At 35.3% G+C, this 18,807-nt stretch overlaps 1 protein-coding gene across 2 annotated transcripts in view; it reads right to left on the bottom strand.

The window, feature by feature from the left end:
* The window catches only part of LOC135082356 (uncharacterized), a 155,652-nt gene that overhangs the window by 75,795 nt on the left and 61,050 nt on the right, over positions 1–18,807 (bottom strand). The window contains exons 1-3 of one of the 2 annotated variants that reach the window (XM_063977145.1): positions 13,595–13,642; positions 12,664–12,805; positions 11,829–12,026 (exon numbers count right to left, since the gene is read on the bottom strand). In XM_063977145.1, coding sequence (XP_063833215.1) covers positions 11,829–12,026; positions 12,664–12,805; positions 13,595–13,629 — 375 coding nt within the window. In that variant the 5' untranslated portion in view covers positions 13,630–13,642. Of the gene's footprint in view, positions 1–11,828; positions 12,027–12,663; positions 12,806–13,594; positions 13,643–18,807 lie in introns of those variants that run through there. The other variant, XM_063977144.1, reaches the window with a different exon arrangement.

Raw genomic sequence — 18,807 nt, 5'->3', positions numbered from 1 at the left:
TGACGATTTTTTATGCCTAGGTAGTTCATATAACGAGTGCCTGTCAAATGTTAACACTACAAGATCCCTTTTAGAATCATTAGGGTTCATAATAAACACAAATAAAAGTGCAATGATACCAAGTCAACTTTGCAAGTTTTTAGGATTTATGTTTGACACTAGAAACATGATAATTACCCTACCAGAGGAAAAGAAACAACGAATAAAAAGTCGAGCTACAGAGCTTATGTGTAAAACCAAATGTACTATAAGATTTTTTGCTGAATTTATCGGACTTTTGACCGCCGCATGCCCAGCTGTCAGTTACGGTTGGATGTACTATCGGGGACTCGGACGCCTTGACACCTTAAGGGCCTAAATTGTTTGCACACACACGCTCGATTAAGCTACGCCCCCATTCATTCATATTTCGGGTCTAAGCAGCGTCGGCGCACCACTGTAGATGTTTGCCCTAGCAAACCAAGCTCTATGTAAAGCGTTTAGGATTGAGTATTGCTTAGCTTACCCGCATCCGTAGCGCTCGTTTGGCAACGTCGCATTTTAGTAAATTTGAAACACAATAAAGAATCGCTACAAAATATTATATGGGGCTTCGTGTAAAAATTGAACTAGCGATTGCCCGCTCGGGTCACAAAATTGCTATCGCACATTCCGAGGTAACTGTGCAATTTCCTGAGAAAAAAGTAGCCCTTTCTATTATTATTGTTGATATTAAGATTGTAAATCTCATGATATTAGTTTAGCTAGTTAAGGCGAGAAATGCAAAATCATACAGTCACTTTCGAATTTTACTTGTTTAATAGGTATTTAATTTATTCGGAACTTATAATTTATAAACTATATGTTATTGAATTAATTAGGAAATAGTTAAGGAATATTTGTGGCTTAAAAACAATTATTGTAAGATCTGGCTACATAATAACTTTCTTAAATCCTTGAATGTAAATAAAAACCTATAATAGGTTTCTATTTATTTTTAATACATTAGTAACTTTTGTTTTCCGTTTAAAAGAAACACTTATCTACGTTATTACAATTTAATACAAATATTGTAACTAGGTAGCAATGATCCAGGTAATTGGTTATTATAAATATTATAATATGAAGTTAGTTTTATTTCAAATTAATTTTTTTATTGCACATTAAGTGTCTTTACACAAGGTTTTAAATCAATAAAAATTAAACTTCAAACTAAATAATACTTAAACAGTTAACAATGTATAGATAGATAAGTTTGTAATTAAATATAAGAATTAAGAATTATTTTGAGAGGCCATGGTTCAGTAATCGCGCGGAGGTCAATAAAAAGGCAATCAAACAGTCCAATTACTAGCACGGGTCAACACAAAACAAAATCAATCGGTTAGGGATCACAAAACTTCACAAAAAACAAAGGAGAGAATATGTCGACAGTTCGCCAAAGCAAAAAGCAGACAGACCTCGTATAAAAATACAATATTAAAAAAATACATATTATCTATATGTTTGTAACCAAATTCTATTATTAAAATTCTAAAGCTGAGTTGCACCATCTTACTTTAACTTTGACAAACGTCAAAAATCTGTTAAACTCCATACAAAAAGCACCGGTTACCGTTATAGCTACGGTCAAAGTTAGGTGGTGCAACTCAGCCTAAAACTAAGAAAGATTGAAGAAATAGAAACATTTCGTTTTAAACCTTAACCGTATGACAATAAAGTGCACAATGGTATTTCGTATTGCAACCTAAGCCCTGATTGTCTCTTATTGGTCGTAGTAAAAATATAGTAAAATGCGTAACCAATTAGAGACGGGGTGAGCACGTGACCGGAGCGATGCGCTTACGCTAAAATTTCTACAAAGTGGTCAGGCGGAAGAGTCCCCGATAGTACACTAAACTGTTTGAAAGAGAGAAGTTTTTGGCCCTAAATTATTCTGAGAATTACAGTAAACAAATGAAACTAAGACAAAATTTAAAAAATGAATTTTTATGGTGGCGAGATAACATAATGACGTCATTTGCTAACATCCGTAAAAATAACGAGTATTCACTTGAAATTTTTACTGATGCTTCAAATACCGGCTGGGGCGCTGCATGCAGTGGTCAAAGTGCCAACGGAAACTGGACAGAGACAGAACTTGTGCTTCATATTAACGAACTTGAATTAAAAGCCGCATTTTATGGACTAAAAATATTTACAACTGATTTACGGAATTGTAATATTTTACTACGAATAGACAACACCACTGCCATATCATACATAAATAAAATGGGTGGTGTCCAACATCCTCATTTGAATGATCTTGCACGAAAGATTTGGCAGTGGTGTGAGTCCCGAAATATTTTTGTGTTCGCATCCTACGTTAGATCTTGTGATAATATAAAAGCAGATCGCGAGTCTCGACGAATCAATATAGATACAGAGTGGGAAATCTCAGATAATGCCTTTTTGCGAATTAGCACATCATTAGGAAAACCCGAATTTGATCTTTTCGCTAGCGTTCAAAACTATAAATGTAGTAGATATGCTTCATGGAAACTCGATCCATATTCTGAAGTTGTAGATGCATTCACATTTTGCTGGCAAAATATAAACTTTTATGCCTTTCCCCCATTCTGTTTAATTACTAGAGTCCTGGAAAAAATTTTGACAGACAAAGCAACGGGGATAGTAGTGGTGCCTTACTGGCCATCACAACCTTGGTATCCATTGTGGTCCAAGCTTGTATTATCGGAAAAGTTGTTCTTTGGCCCTGATGAATTCCTATTATATTCTCCTTTCAGAACCTGCCATCCTCTTCACGCGAGTCTTATCCTGGTGGCAGCCAAATTATCAGGGAATCAATGATTAAACGCGGTGTACCTCAAGAATCCCTAAATATAATGATGGCTTCTCTTGCAAAAAACACATTGAATCAATACAATAGTTCCATAAAATCCTGGTGGCATTTTTGCAAAGAGAATAACTTAGACGTTTACGAGGCTAATAGTTCAACAGTATTATCATTCCTTACCACAAAATTTGAAGAGCAATATACTAGTTACAGCAGTTTAAACACTCATAGATCAGCTTTGTCACTAATTTTAGGTACGGAAGTAACTGTTAATGATTACATTAACCGTTTCCTTAAAGGTGTTTATAGACTTGCTCCCCCAAATCCGAAATATAATTCAACATGGGACACAAACATAGTGTTGAATCATCTATCTAATATGTATCCTTACGATAATATCCCATTAGCTGATTTGTCACATAAAACTTGCACACTTTTGGCTATTGCTTCCGCTCAAAGAATGCAAACTATCAGTTTAATCAAATTGAATAATATATCAAAACAAGACAATGCCATTGTTATTAAGATCACCGACTTGATAAAAACATCGAGGCCCGGTTCTTGCCAACCACTCATCAGATTGCCATATATCCGTGAAAATCCCAGTATTTGTCCCGCGTTGGCTGTTGAAACTTACATAGCAAACACCTCTTCTTTGAGACAGATTCCTTCGGAGGAACATCTTTTTATTGCTGTGCGAAAACCTCACAAAAAAGTTGGTTCTCAAACATTAGCACATTGGGTGAAAAAGGTGTTGCTCGATAGTGGCATAGATATTTCTATATTTGGAGCACATAGTACTCGCTCGGCATCTACATCCGCCGCTCACAGATCCGGGGTTAGTCTGGAAGTGGTTCGCAAGGCAGCGGGTTGGAGTAATTCCTCTAATGTTTTTATTAAGTACTATCGAAGAGAAGTAATCGATACAAATGAAAATGATTTTGTTAATGCCATATTTGGTACATGATTTGTTAAATAAAACAAAAGGTTAATTGCATTTATTTTATTAACATCGTTAAGAGAACGATAAATGTAACATTATCTTTAAAATGATTTAAGAATAAGGTTGTTTAACTTATTTAGTAAATTGAGAAATTAAATAATTTCACGTCTTTTTCTCACATACATTTTTTATTTTTCTTATCTCTTACATTACTTTGCTCTAAACATCTGCAAGTAATTATTAATCGTCTTCGGTTGAGACCCGAAGTATAATTAAGAATCAAACGAACTTACCTTGTAAAGTTTGATTCCAATTATGCGAGGGTCTCAACCGAAGACGATTACATCCCTATCCCACCCAACCCAAACAGATAAACAAAAATAAAAAATATATTTGTAATAACACAAACTTTGAAATAATGAAATCAGGTGACGCGGGGCTGCCAGTCGGTGCAAGGTGGGAGTAGGACAGAAAATGCTTTCTTACATTATAACTCTAAAGGTGTGACGAAGATAGCATCATCTCATGTAATGCTGCAAGTAATTATTAATCGTCTTCGGTTGAGACCCTCGCATAATTGGAATCAAACTTTACAAGGTAAGTTCGTTTGATTCTTAATTATTACTTTCAAAAGGTTCCCATTTCTACAGTGTGAATTGCAATCAGTTTCCAAATTGTTAGGAGCGACTCAAAATCAGTAACTTAATCGAAAGTAAGAAAACACAAATATTTTTTTCATATTTAATTGGCACACGTGGCGCGCGCGGTTTCAAAATTGGCACACATTTATTTCGTAGAAAAATACGTAATACACAAAAGTAACTGCTCAGCTTAATAGACAATGGTGCGCAAAAATAAGCTTTAACCTTTAAAACTTAAGATAATATGGAGTGCCCATTTCGAATTAGATTTTAATATTTTTTTGTGAAAAATACTACGATTAAGAATAATTTTAAGATAAAGTAATTGCAAAATCGTCCTGTATATTCTGTATACACTTCAGCCAGATGTGACACATGATCTGGCGAGAAAAAGAGTTTCTACTTTGAAAATTATAAATAACTTGAAAAAATCGAACTGCCTAAGGCGGGAATTGAACCCACGACCTTCCGCTTGCCGGGCGACTGCTCTTCCAACTGAGCTACTTACTCGTTTCTACTTCCTCGTTAAATAAATACGGTTCAAAAATATCAAAATCAAAAACACATTATTTGTGTGGAATAATTGAATTAATTCTTACAGGTTCTTAGATATCGTTAAATTAATCTTGCTCTTATGAGGTGAACGAAATACATAACCGACACTACGAGAGATTAAAAAATGCATTACAATTAGTATTGGTTAACTCGTAAGTTCAAGTAGAAAAGAAAAAACAACAGACAATCGAAAAAGAACATATCTATTAAAAAGGAAGTTTTTCGCCAGCCAGGCGAGCGGCCAAGAAGTTTGGTCGTATGCAACCTTTACAATTTTCATAGGCTATCATCTGATAGATCTGTACAAGAATCTTCGCTCTTACTTTCCCAGTTTTTCTTTGAGGACCTTCGCCGGACTTCAAAGATTGTTTGAAAATAATTTAAAATATGGCCAGGCATTCGAGTTTTGCTCCCAGCTTCACATCAAAATTAAATGATTGATTTTTATGAATAGAAGATGATGGATATCTACTTTGTCTGTAAAATATGTATATCCCTTTCAAGCCTTAAAGAATGTAAACATCTTTTTACCGGCGCACTGACTTAAGAATAGTAACCCTCTCCCAACGGAATGAATACTTTTAATGAACGTTTATTAAAAGTTTCAAAAAGAAAATAAGTTCTGCAAGTTATAAATGATACTTTGATAGAAAAGAAAGACAAAGTGTAGGATAATTATAAAGACTGAATCTAGTGATTTTAAATTAGAAACTATGATTTTTTATTTTTATTTTGGAGATATTTGAAACCTATGATTTTTGTGGATATTATACCTAGCTACCTTTACCAAAAATACATTTTTGAAAGTTTGAAATATCTAAGTTTCTTTTTGGAAACATTAATTATATTTTGACCGGTCTAATTTTGCTAGCCTAATAGACGACATGATCTGTCAAGCCTGGACTAACTTATTGTCTTGGATTAAAGTCTTTAAGACAGTTCTAAATCTTTAGTATTCTTGAGAAATAGTATTCATTTAGCGATCGTTGAACTTTTATGTAAGGCGTTTATCACACTGCGCCGCAGACGTGTTGTCAGTGTGTTGTGCCGCGCGTGTTTTCTATACAAACTGAGGTACTTGCATACAATGATTGAATCTGTCGTCCCGCGTACCGCGACAGAGCGCGGCGCAGTGTGATAATCGCCTAAGTCCTAAAGCCGTACTTATTTAACGGTATGTTTTTATACAATAATTATAAATTATAAAATATCTTTATACCTAGATAGGACATCACAGCAACTTTTTTTGATAAATTCTATCAACAAAGAAACATCGTCAATACCTATCATTACTTCCTTAATTTGCTGCTAATGAGAACTAATTAACAGAGTTCCTTTGTAACGTCGAAACTTACTTCGTATTTGTTGTTTCAATTAACTCCTAATTCTTCACTTAGATAGTTGTAATAGCTTCCGTCTACGCCACCGAGTGAAGTTTACTTCCATTTACTAAGAAAACAGGTTCCTCCCGTTCGATCCACGGAGGAATCTTGTAGAACACTTCTGCTTTGAAAATACATCAAAAGTTTATTTAGTGTGAAATAACTGCACTTGCAAGGACAACCTTTATTTCCCAAGAGGTTTACAGGGTAAATACGAAGAAAAAGGTTGGGCCCAAAATGCTCCCTTGGGCGACCCCCGTAATGAATTGACACGCGTGGTGCAATGATACTGATGGAACCGGACTCTAAAGGAAGCTCTTGAGCCGAAAAAGGTGAACGATTCGAATTTTGCCGAAGAAAAATACTTAGATAAAATAAAAAAGCACAATAGGATTATGGTTTTCTGTGTTACATGCATCGAAATATTCAGCCTATTTGTTGGTTTATGTATATTGTAATTAATTTGTACTCTTTGAGTGTGAAGGTCATGCAAAGAAGGGCTACCAAAATAGATTTTTTTCAATAATGTCTAGGATTTATTATTCTTTCAATTTTTTTTTTTACAATAGTCACTAGTTCTTAAAAAAAGTAATTTTATTAAGCCAACTAGTCAAGCCCAATAAAAGCATATCACTGATAAAGGATCTATAGATTACACAAAATTACGTCCCTGCAGAAGATGAAATTCACGAAATATATTCGCAGCCAAATGTTGTGGAAATCTACTACAAAAACTTGCCGTACCCTTGAGATTGGCAATAACATAATTACTGCGTAACATCCGTTATTGGTCAGCCCCAGTTATTTCGCTTGGAAGGTTATCCGAGACGTATTAATATTGGGAAAAATCCAATACTTGGTCAAATAGCGTGTTACTGTGAACCTATATTACTTACTTATAAGACTAGTATAATACAACTCTCTATCTATTTATTACATTACGTGAATTCAGAATTTATGAAGAAGCTCATTGCGTATACATATTTCAGTGATCATAAGCAGCTTTTGCGTTGGAAAACGTGAAAGTGAGACTTTTAATTTAATTTTAGTTACTGTCTTTAAGTATAAGCAATTAGTCCAATTTACTGGTAATACAGTTGACAGTAACATGTGTGAACATGCTTTTTAATACAGTTTTTTTGGCACCGTTTAGCTTGAAAATAGGATTTCCTCAAGTATCAATAAATTAAACCTTTATAGTTTTTGAAAGGTTGGCTTGCTTGTTATCTTTACTTATTTCCAGATTCTTATAAAATTTTATGAGGAATATTAAATTTCTTCCCTCTAATATTAGCATGCTTTATTTGTAAAAAAATGGATTTTACGTTTTCCTGCGCATTTTTTCTCTTCGCTTTCTTTGGACTTCATTGAATAATGGAAAAACCCCAACAATGAAGATTAATATAGACTACATATTGACCCCCACCTCATTATAAGCTTTGTAACTCAATATGCTTGCACTAAAATTGTATAAGTCGCAGTTAACGTGCCTCTTGGCTCGTTTATAACGAGTAAGTATGTCTTTTTTTTTAAATCTGATTTTGTCTTTTCCTTTGAATTGGGCCAGTGAAATTGTATTTTTATAACAAAAATCGATTACAGAAATATTGAATTAGAGGACTTGTTGGCATAAGAGTAGTGCCAAGAGAAATACCAATGAACCATCTTCTGCTTATTATTATGGGAAATATAAAAATCTTCATGGGAAGCTCTCTTTTTTATATTTCACACAATTTAGGATCATTACTGAAACTATTATTTGTGTACGTACCAACATTGATGCATCAATTCATTATTATGTTGGCAGTATTTAAAAGATAAACAGACAAAGTGAGTGAGTGATATCATTAGATTTAAAATAAATATCTGTCACAAAAATGCCGATTTATAATGAAGCTGCAAGCCAAAGGTACTGAGATTTCTTTTTACGTTTAGGCACTTGTTTTCACTCAATTTTCAATTTTCCACTCTTTATTTACTTATGTGTAAATAAAGAGTGGAAAATTTACTGTGTTATAGGTATCTTCTTAAAATAACTGACGGGTGAACCCACTGAATCAAGTTTTACAAACCAATAGTTATTTCAATAACCCAATCAAATAACTGATACATATCGCCAATCCGTGCGTTATCCGATCTCACGGATGGGTAGTTCTAAATTTTAGATAGCATCGATTCGCTCTGTTGGTGAGTGACTGAGATAGAAACAACTTAGTACATTGTAGGTACAAGGAAATGATATAGGGTGCAAAAAGATAAAATTGCCAAGTGGAAATTTTAATATAGACTAATTATTATGGATTTCCGCAAAGAAACGCCTGATACTATATAGGATGGTTTTACCTGAAATATCAACTTTAATAATCAACTTTATGTAGAAATCTTTGTAATTTAACTTACGGATGATCTAGATTGCTAAACAGTAAAATACCTAATTATGGGTAGAAGTCCATGAATGTAAAATCTTTTAAGGCAAGCTACTTATTTTAGATTATTTCAAATATATTATGTTATAGCACAGAATAAGTAATAGTTATACTTTCTGGGACGTGTATAAGCGCTTATAAAAGGTATTTTTTAAAATTTGTAGATGTAGCATCGTTTAATTTTATTAAGATTCAGACATTTGGGCACAGAATAAATAGTAAAAGCACACTGAAAAAAATCCTTAAAACTCATTTTTGCCGAATTTCAGCTCAGCTCAATAATGTTCTTTTTACTACAATACAAACTTTATACCACACCCTGTATTTGCTTTTTCCCTGTATAAAAAACAGAGATAGTGAAAAACAAAAGCCTGCGTCTTTCGAGCACTTATTGGAACCGTGTCAGTGTCAATCACTCGAGATCCTCCGGAGACAATAATACACAAAGGAATATTTTATTTTATTTTGTTCGGAAAACATACAGAAAATAAAGAATATTGTTTTACTTCTAAAATTATCTTCACTTTTGTCATCCTAAACAGGTATTTATTTTACTATCACTAGGCACTTTACTTTATATTGAAACGATAAAAAGCAGCCGTTGCGTTACCTTCGGTATCTGTTTCTTTTCGAATTTACAACCGTAAAATAATGAACTGAATTATCACAATAATATCATTTTGAGGACTCTACACTCCAAGCCCGGGCTTTATTTGTGTCGTAGGTACTTAAAAATTAATGTCGTCGGTACATTGAGCAGGCAGGAGGGGTTAACCTACACTATGTGTGCTAATAAGACAAATGCCGATTTTTTTACCGTAATATTTGTGAATAAATATAATTAACTTTAAAAAAAAATAAAACCGACTTCAAATGCGTGAACACAAAAAAAAACTAAAAATTAAACATATTGCGTATAAAAAAGTTCATCCCCAATTTTCCACCCTTGGGGGTGAAATATTTTCTTCAAATTCGCATGAAACCACCCTTTTGATAATACCTATTCAACAAAAAAATAATCGTTCAAATTGATTTATAATCGGCGGAGATATTGCGTATAAAAAAGTTCATCCCCAATTTTCCACCCTTGGGGGTTGTTTTTTCTATTATTAAATTTAAATGGGACCACCCTTGAGGTATTACCTATACGCCGAAAAAAGATTTGTTCAAATCGGTTCATAATTGGCGGAGTTATCGCGTAACAAACATAGAAAAAAAAACATACGGGTCGAATTGAGAACCTCCTCCTTTTTTGAAGTCGGTTGAAAAGTAAGTACACTGTTTGTTATTATTACGTGATTAACTTAATTCCGAATCCAAGACAAGCTGGATACAGTCATGATATTTCCTTGTACGGTCATCTCGTACCTTTGTCATAATTAATTACTGGATGAAATCGACTCCTGTTCTTGTCTATTTAGTAAAAATACAATAGGGTTTATTGTATCTTTTTTTCTATCTAAAAAGTAAAGACACATTGTGGACTTGTTATGTGTTATTTAATAATGCATTTTGGTGTTACTTGGGGGGAAATTAATGTTTATTGTTTTACGAATGAAATCGCAAGAGAACACAAATTGGTTACGACTTATAAATATGTAACGAATCCTATTGGGAGGGAAGAGGGTCGGCACAGGTGTCGTTATTCCTTATAATATGAATATCAAAGCCCATCTGTGATACTTGAATTATTAAAATACAATCAATGAATGTTGAAAATGATTTATATTGAAAATTTTGATCATATTATTTTAGACGAAATTCATTTGATAAACGCGATAGGTATTCGTGTAAAAACAAACTTAGGTATTCGGTGTATTTCGTTGGTTGAATTATTTAGAAATGTTACCTTTTTATATCTCTGACTGATATAAACTGATATTGATGTTGTATTGCATTGAAAAATTTGAAAATTGTTGTCGTGGTAAATGAAAGCCATCATTAGACCACAGGCTTCTAATAACGTCCATTGTTTGGTGGTGAAAGACCTTCCTTATTTGCAGAGGACCTTTATTTAAGTTACGTTCGACGTTTATTTTGTTAGTTACGTGATACGTTTCTTTCTCTTTTTCAAAATAAGTATTCTAAATAAAACCGGCGAATAAACCACGGAAAAAATCTGGACACCGCGGTACAGCTTTTCGCACCTCAAAGAACAGTGCCATCTATTGGCAACTAACACAAACAAGTTTCATGGAAGATTTATACAACCGGTCCACTCGTAATATTCGCGAAACAAATATCGATTGCCATTACAGAAAACACAGACCCTGAGTCGTAACTGAGTTATTGTGCAGGGGCTTTACGCCGCCTAAAACTGTTAGTACTCAGCCCGTAAACAATTTTCTCAACGGAAAAAGGCATCCCTTATGAGGGTCATAGAGATAAGAGCTGTCATAAAAATATTAACCGCATAAAACGTGTATTACGATAAAATTGAGAGCGCCAAGACGACGGGCCATCGAGGAAAAATATAACTGATATAACACCAACAAAGGCTCCAGGTAGACATACTGTAATGATTTATTAAGAACAGGAAAATAATATGTTCCGAGATAACAGGTGAGTTCTTTCGGATGAAATACGGGATGGTATTGCCTTGAACTATTGTTTGTATTGGTATCATTACAGACGGTTCCTTTGCCACTCCGTTTGCGAGTGAAAACATCGTTTTCAGTTCTTATCTTTTCGTTAGAGTTTTTCTATAGGAACGCCTACACAGGCTGTAAGGACCTTACTTGAAGAATAGAGTGTCTGTGGGATATAATTTTGGATGTAAATTACTCGCATTAGAAATACACACTACAGCGCAATCTGTCAGAATATTACGAATTTCCTCATTGACCCTTTATAAAATAACCTTCTAGTTAGGGAAATTCATCATAATATTGTTCTGCTGACGATTTGTTTACACGGAGTCATACTTATTTTCTGGACAGTGAATTTGGTGCAAGCCTATCTAAACAGGGGACAAATAGATGCACAGTTATCTTGGTATTTGTTCCCAATCTTCAAACTCCCTTACCACTTCTAAAGGAATAGAAACTGTATCAAATAACCTCTCACCTGCAGCTCGGGGAAGCTCTGCCGTACAATCAGGGTCCACAGGTTATACAGAACGAAGATGGTGATCAGCCACAGCCAATAAAAGTAGAAGTTCTCGTCAGGATTGACGACCGTCCTTGGGGCTCTGACTTTTCTTCTTCTCGTCCGGTTCGTAGTTCTGTGTTCTCCTGTCGCTCCTTCTGACCCTGTGTCCTCTACCTGCGAAATGAAGAACGGTTACTGCTTTTGTTTTACTATGAAAGTGTTCCTTTGTTCTGTTCGTGGGAACACACAGATGGTATGGTGAAAGGGTCTTAACTACTGTTACATAGCATTCCGCCTGTCTCTTAAGGGCTTTTAGTGTTTCGTAGATTATAACAAGAATTTGCATTTTATTAACATAATGCGTAGATGATTTGAATTTTTCTAATATTTCAAGTAATATTAGAAGTTGAAGTGGAATATTTCAATGAAAATCAGTTTTATGGTAATTTGAAGTACTTAAGTAGCTCATCAGACTTATTTCTGAGAGTTGCTGAGGGTGAATGTGATATACTTGTACCTTGATATACACCATGCAAAAAACGCATTAGCTACTAAAGCCCGGTCTGTGAGCACGTAGAATTTTGTCCAATGACCCCAAGCTACCTATCCTTATCGCTCGCGTTTAATTATATTGCTGTCGCGACTATGCGACGGGTGCCCGCAGTGAGTGTGCGAGCGCGACAGCAACATAATAATTACGCGCGAGCGATAAGGTTGGGTAGCTTGGGGTCATTAGACAAAATTCTACGTGCTCACAGACCAGACTATAGAAAAATGATCACAACCGTAACCAAACAGTTTGTATTCTCACAGTTTCCTGCGTGGCCGGCGTCTGCCTAGTCGAAAACCTCTTCAAGAACGAATCTTCCCTTTTCAACGGCGGCTTCTTTTGTATCGCGGAGCTCAGCTGCACGGTGGTTCGAAGCTTCATCCATCTTTGGTTCGATTTTGTTCTGGACATTTACACATACTGGTAAAGATACACACTTCAAAATAACTATAGCGTTGAAGGGATAAGCAAAGGAGCCATGCTTCCAGAAAGTTAAGTCAAAGGTAGATAGTCTTAAAAAAGTGTTTCTCAAATTTAATAAAAAATATTTACTATTTTATTCAAAGCTAGACAATTTACTGGGAAATATATTTTAAGATATTTTTAGATTTAGAACTTTATAAAAACTATTTTTAAGAAAGAAAAGGCAAAGTAATTCAAGTCTCACAGATGCTTCTATTTAATTTAGTGCTTTTCACACATTTTATCGTGAACTTAAATGTTTTAATAACGTGCAAACAAATAATCTACCTTTATCTACATGCGGCATGGCAGTTTATTCTAAAACTAAAAATTCAATTCCATAATATAAAAAGTATGTTTGTATAGTGAGATATCAGTGAGTCGAATCTAACGCATCTAAAACTAATTCTAATAATCTAAGAGTTAGGAGTTCAAATCTAAATAGTCAAATCTATCAGTAATATTAGAAACGTTCATACAAATGCAAGGAACGAATAACATTGAACACGTGATCTCCCAAGTGATAGTAGGAAAGTAGAATGTCGTCAAGGTGAGCTAGTAAAGACACAATATTCACAAGAAAACACACAAAATCCAGTGAGTAAAGTACCATTCCCGAAGACCTATACACAGACGAAGGTAGCACATAAGTGGGAAATCATAAACAAATAATGAATAAAACAATTGACAACGATAGGCAGTTTACCGTTGTCCGCGTCATGTGTCGAACCTTTTAATTTTCCTGAGTGCCTGGTAGTATGCCATGACTGCCTGGACGTGTCTCCACTTACGGCCTGGTTTGTCTGAGTCAGAGCCGGGCCTCTCAGGGTCCAGGACGGACCTGCGAGAGCTTGACGAGCTCGATGCAATGATCGGTCGCCTACAAAGGATGCGAGTGTTACATGGAGACGGCGTGTGTTGGTGGAAGCCCCGGCATCGTGAGTTTCATTGCTCGCTTGATCATGTCTTGTTCAAACTAGTTATTAGTTATTAACTTTACTACCGAAGAGAATCAAGAAATAGAAGATAGTGACGCTAATTCAGATCCAAACGATCTAACGACTGTTACTATTGAGTATGGCAAAGATGTTGATGATAAAAATGCAACAGTTTTGTTTGTGAATGATGGCACAGATGATCATAGCGAACAAATGCAAACTCCCGGCCTCGTGAAACATACTCGAGACTCCACAAAGAATAACATGCAATAAAAAATTAATCATTATTTCACTAGTGTCGTTCACGGACAATATAACAGAATTAAGTGTTTCTCTTAGCATTACTGTGACTCTATGGTCTTCAGGCTGTGCAGGGACGTGATCTAATTGCAGTAACTATAGATTATGCACAAATTTCTCGTATGAGGCATTGGGTTACTGATTACGCATTGCGGATTTGTGGTCAAGTAGCGTACAGAATGACATTTGCTTTCACTCCCTCGTATTCATTGCTGAAATGCTGATTTTTATACTACATTATATTTTATTATGTGGAGACTTGACTCCGTAAAATTTTTTCCATAACACTCCAAAACATAGCTACTTAACATCTTCAATTTGGAAAGTTATCACCTTTCTGGAATTCTATTTCAATATGGTAATCTTGAAATTGAGTGGAATCAATCTTGGTTCACACATGAAAAATCGACTGCTTAGGTAAAACTTAAATGCACGATCTTTTAGCATATTTTCAATAATTTATCGCAATTGAATTTCAACGCAGCGATTAATAAGTATCTCATTAACTCAGTGATAAGACCTGTCACTTAAAAAGTGGAAGTTGGTTTACCGTTTCCACAAAATGATTGAATTTTTGACTAGAAAATCATGCTACTGCTAGTCGTGGAAGTGGATATCGTAATAGCAATTAACCATTCTGTACGTCACTTGTCACGCGTGTCTACGTATACGTAATCGCACAGGCGGGTCGTGCGGGCTAAGCATCCTCGAGCCATGGCTACTGCCATCTTTGGTCATAAGCGTGTCTACGCTCAAACTTACACGTCCTCCGGCCGCTCATTCGCGGTGAATGGAGACAGCTTGCTCAACAATCTAGACAATTTGGGAAAATACAGTTCAGTTCGCTGGTATTTACAAGGATGCGCCAGTGTTTGTCCTTTTTAGGCGTATGGGGACACTATAATAAGATCATTATACAGGCAATTAGGTATTCATTAATCTGTGGAAGTATGAAGTACGTTCTTAAGTCAGCATTTACGTATAAGGATGCACCTTTTGTTAGTGTTTTTTGGCGATTAAGGCAACACTAATCTAAAAACTTTGGGAAGGACAATTCAGTTCGCTGGTATTTACAAGGATGCGCCATTGTCCTACTGAGGCTAGGGGATACTATACGGTTTATACATATTAAACAGGCAATTATTATTCATGTAGTCCATGGCAATATTAAATTTATGTTCAATGCAGTTTTTGTAGAGACGAAGAATATATTAGAAAGGAAGTATTTTCCCTCGCTTATTGGATCAGCTAAGGTAATATCAATGGTATTTTTCAATATAAAGATTTATGATAGAATTTTCCTCAGATTTATAACGAACATTATGATTCAAAATTACGTACGACTACGGGTTAATGTTGTATGTACATAAGAGTATTATGCTGTTATTGGTTATTAGTAACCAATAAAATAACCAAAAGCGCTAAAATATTACATTAAATAATGAAAAATAATATTTATCTCATTGTAAGTGAACTATGTATAGTGTTCTTATGAGAATAAAGTCTTTAAACCTATTGGTTATTGTCGGAAATAGTAATTGCGGCTACTGATAAAATGTTTGGTGCGATTCCGACTAAATTAATTGAGTTATTTAATAAACAGATTCCACTGTGGAAGAGTAGCTAGGTAATATAAGATTTTAATAGCTATTTTATTAACAGTAACTTAAGTAATTTAATTAAGCTTGATTATTTCTGATGGTTTTGATATTTTACGAGTTTCAGTAGATCCTACGAGTGTTTACAATTAATACAAAACTTAGTATTTATATTTTGCAATAGCAATAGACACCAGTCGGTCGCCACCGGCAAATTCTATGTATAAACAACATTCTCGCGTTTTTACGGCGATCGCATAAAACAAACAAAATAAAAGTAATGAAACTAAAAAGAATTGGAAAACAAAACCCAAGGTTTGGAAGTGGAATACAATACCGTGCCTTGTGAATGATTGTCATGATGTCTATTAGTGAATCAATGTGTTCTAGAAAGATTAGTTGTTCATAAGGCTACGGTCTTCTATAAACGCTATACTGGGCGTTCGACGTCAGCATCAAAAGTTCCAATAGACGTCTGAAATCTGACGTCAACGTCTGAAGGAGACCACAGCAGTACATTTCTATAGTAAACCTTGTGATGCGGCCAACGGCGTTACGCTCTACGTGGCCTACGGCGTTACGCTGTATGACCATCATCGGGGAACCAGACGCAGGTTAGCGTACCATCCCTATATTGTTGACATACCACCAGCTCGCACTAAGCGTTTCGATGACTCTTTTATAATGCGAACTGCTAGGGACTGGAATTCGTTGCCTGCTGCTGTCTTTCCCGAAAACTATAATCCGGGCCTCTTCAAGGCGAGAGTGAATAGGCACTTACAGGGCAGATATGTACCATCCTAGACTGCATCCCACTTAACATCAGGTGCGATTGTGGTCAAATACCTGCCTTGTTATGCATAAAAAAAAAACCTTGTCCAGACGGGCGAATTCGTCACGAATCCTACCCGCGTAAAATCATACGCGCATTGGCGAGATACTAGCAGCCAATACATTGCGTCCACAAGATACGCGCGAGTAGGAAATTCGACTTGCGCGTGTCTTGTGGACGTGGACAATGTCTACGCAACCAAGGCGTAACATACGCTGTAAGTACGCGGTCTACGGTTGGGTTTATACACAAAACTGCGAATCACCGCGATACGAATAATTCGCAACGCAAAAAACTGGAACCAAATTGCTATTGGGAGTTTATAGGTTTTACGTGACGTCACATCACAGTTTTGTGTACATGCCCTTTGTAGAAGACCATAGCCTTACGTTTAATCGCAAAATACAACTTTGTTAGAAAGCTTAATATCTGATGTTGTTAAATTATTACCTTCGGGAGCTTTAATAATCTCAGCTTACTAAAACAATTTAAATTGGAGCCTGAAAATTGGAAACTCATGTTTTATTTATGAATAGTAAGCTTGTATTGTATTTAATAATAACTGAAATTAAGTAAAACAGCCTTATAATTGAGCGCTCGTTTTAATTGCTTAAAGTTTAATAACCTCGTATAAGATAATTCTTTTTATCAAAATTATATCTTACTTATACAGGGTGTTCGGAAAAAAGTTAGATAAACTTCGTGAGTGTATAGTAGAGTCGAATATCTGATATTTGAACTATACCTATTACTAAAAGTGTTATAGGTATTGTTTATAAAATTATTTTCGTGATGTATCTATATTTTAGTAATACATATAAGAGGCAAATGCCCTAAAAAGGTTACATTGATTCTATTTTTATATTTATTTATAAAGATTTTATTAGATATTACTCTAACATGTCTCCAAAGAAAATCCATAAATGATACTACCTATACTGTACCTATATTAAACAATGTATATTGAAACAACAAGATGGCTTATTATTTAATCCCTAGCCTAATTAAACACCAAACGTGGCATTAAAATTGTTATTTCAGTCACAGCTTTCGTTAATTAACCAAATAATACATCATTAAGCGTGTCACAAACTCGGAGAGGCATGTTTATATTGACAATACATCTGAGAAAGTTACTAACACATCTTCTTGTCAATCCCTAATTGTTGTTTGAAGTTTGCCTTCTTAGGCTGGCTTCACATGTTGGCCCAACATTGGTCCCAACGCCACGCGTTCAAGCGTTTAGTATTGGCACTAATATTGGGACCACCTTTTTCTAGGATCCATATAATATGTTGGAGGGACGACGGATTAACAAGCTGAAGTGGCAATGGACAGGGCACATAGCACGCAGAACTGACGGCCGATGGGTCAGCAAGGTTCTGGAGTGGAGGCCACGTATCGGAAAACACAGCGTGGGATGTCCACCAACAAGGTGGAGTACCTCATAAAGGTAGCAGGAAGGCGCTAGATGCAGGCCGCTACCAACCGCGCGATATGGAAATCATTAGGGAAGGCCTATGTTCAGCAGTCGACGTCCTGTGGCTGAAATGATGATGATGATAATTATGTTGATTTCAATAATAACCTTAGGACCAATGTTGGAGCTAACGTGTGAAGCCGGCCTTACACGTGACGCCAACGTTTGAACTCATTATAAGGAGATCTGAGAATCTGTTTATTAGGAGATTTGGGTAAAGTTTCTTGAAGATATCTGTAGGTAACAAACTGCAAATTATTGACGTCGTTAGATTGATATTCCAAGAAAGCTAAAATAAACTTACACTGATGGAAAAGAGGCGATATTTTTCTAAATATTTTGACCTTATAAAATTCCTAATTGTGTTTTTTTTTTGTCAGTCCAAAACTGTCTAATAGCCTAAAAGTAAACAAACTTATTTAAAGACGCTGAGTTGCGTTGTTTTGTTATCAGCATAAGCCCATGGCTATATTATCTTGAAGTTTATAACGATATAAAAAACTTCAATAAAGTAGAGTCAACAATTTCTAGGCAATCATCACTTCTTATTTACACCGACCAAAAGCTTTAAACATCTAAAACTTGTCTCCAATTTCGAATAATCAAACAGTAATATAGATTTATCACCGTTAATTTATTCGGCACTTCAAATTCGAAACTGTTGGTCTAACAAACTTTCTTGTTTGACCGAAACTAATTAATTCCATCAGGTAATCCAATTAGCTAAACAATTCGGCGGCATTTACGTGGGTCCGATGCATTTGAATAAGCAATTGAATAAAGGGTCCCTAACGC

The sequence above is a fragment of the Ostrinia nubilalis genome, chromosome 21, assembly GCF_963855985.1.
Source record: "Ostrinia nubilalis chromosome 21, ilOstNubi1.1, whole genome shotgun sequence".
In the NCBI taxonomy this organism is placed as follows: domain Eukaryota; kingdom Metazoa; phylum Arthropoda; class Insecta; order Lepidoptera; family Crambidae; genus Ostrinia; species Ostrinia nubilalis.
This window is presented reverse-complemented; position numbering and strand designations above follow the sequence as displayed.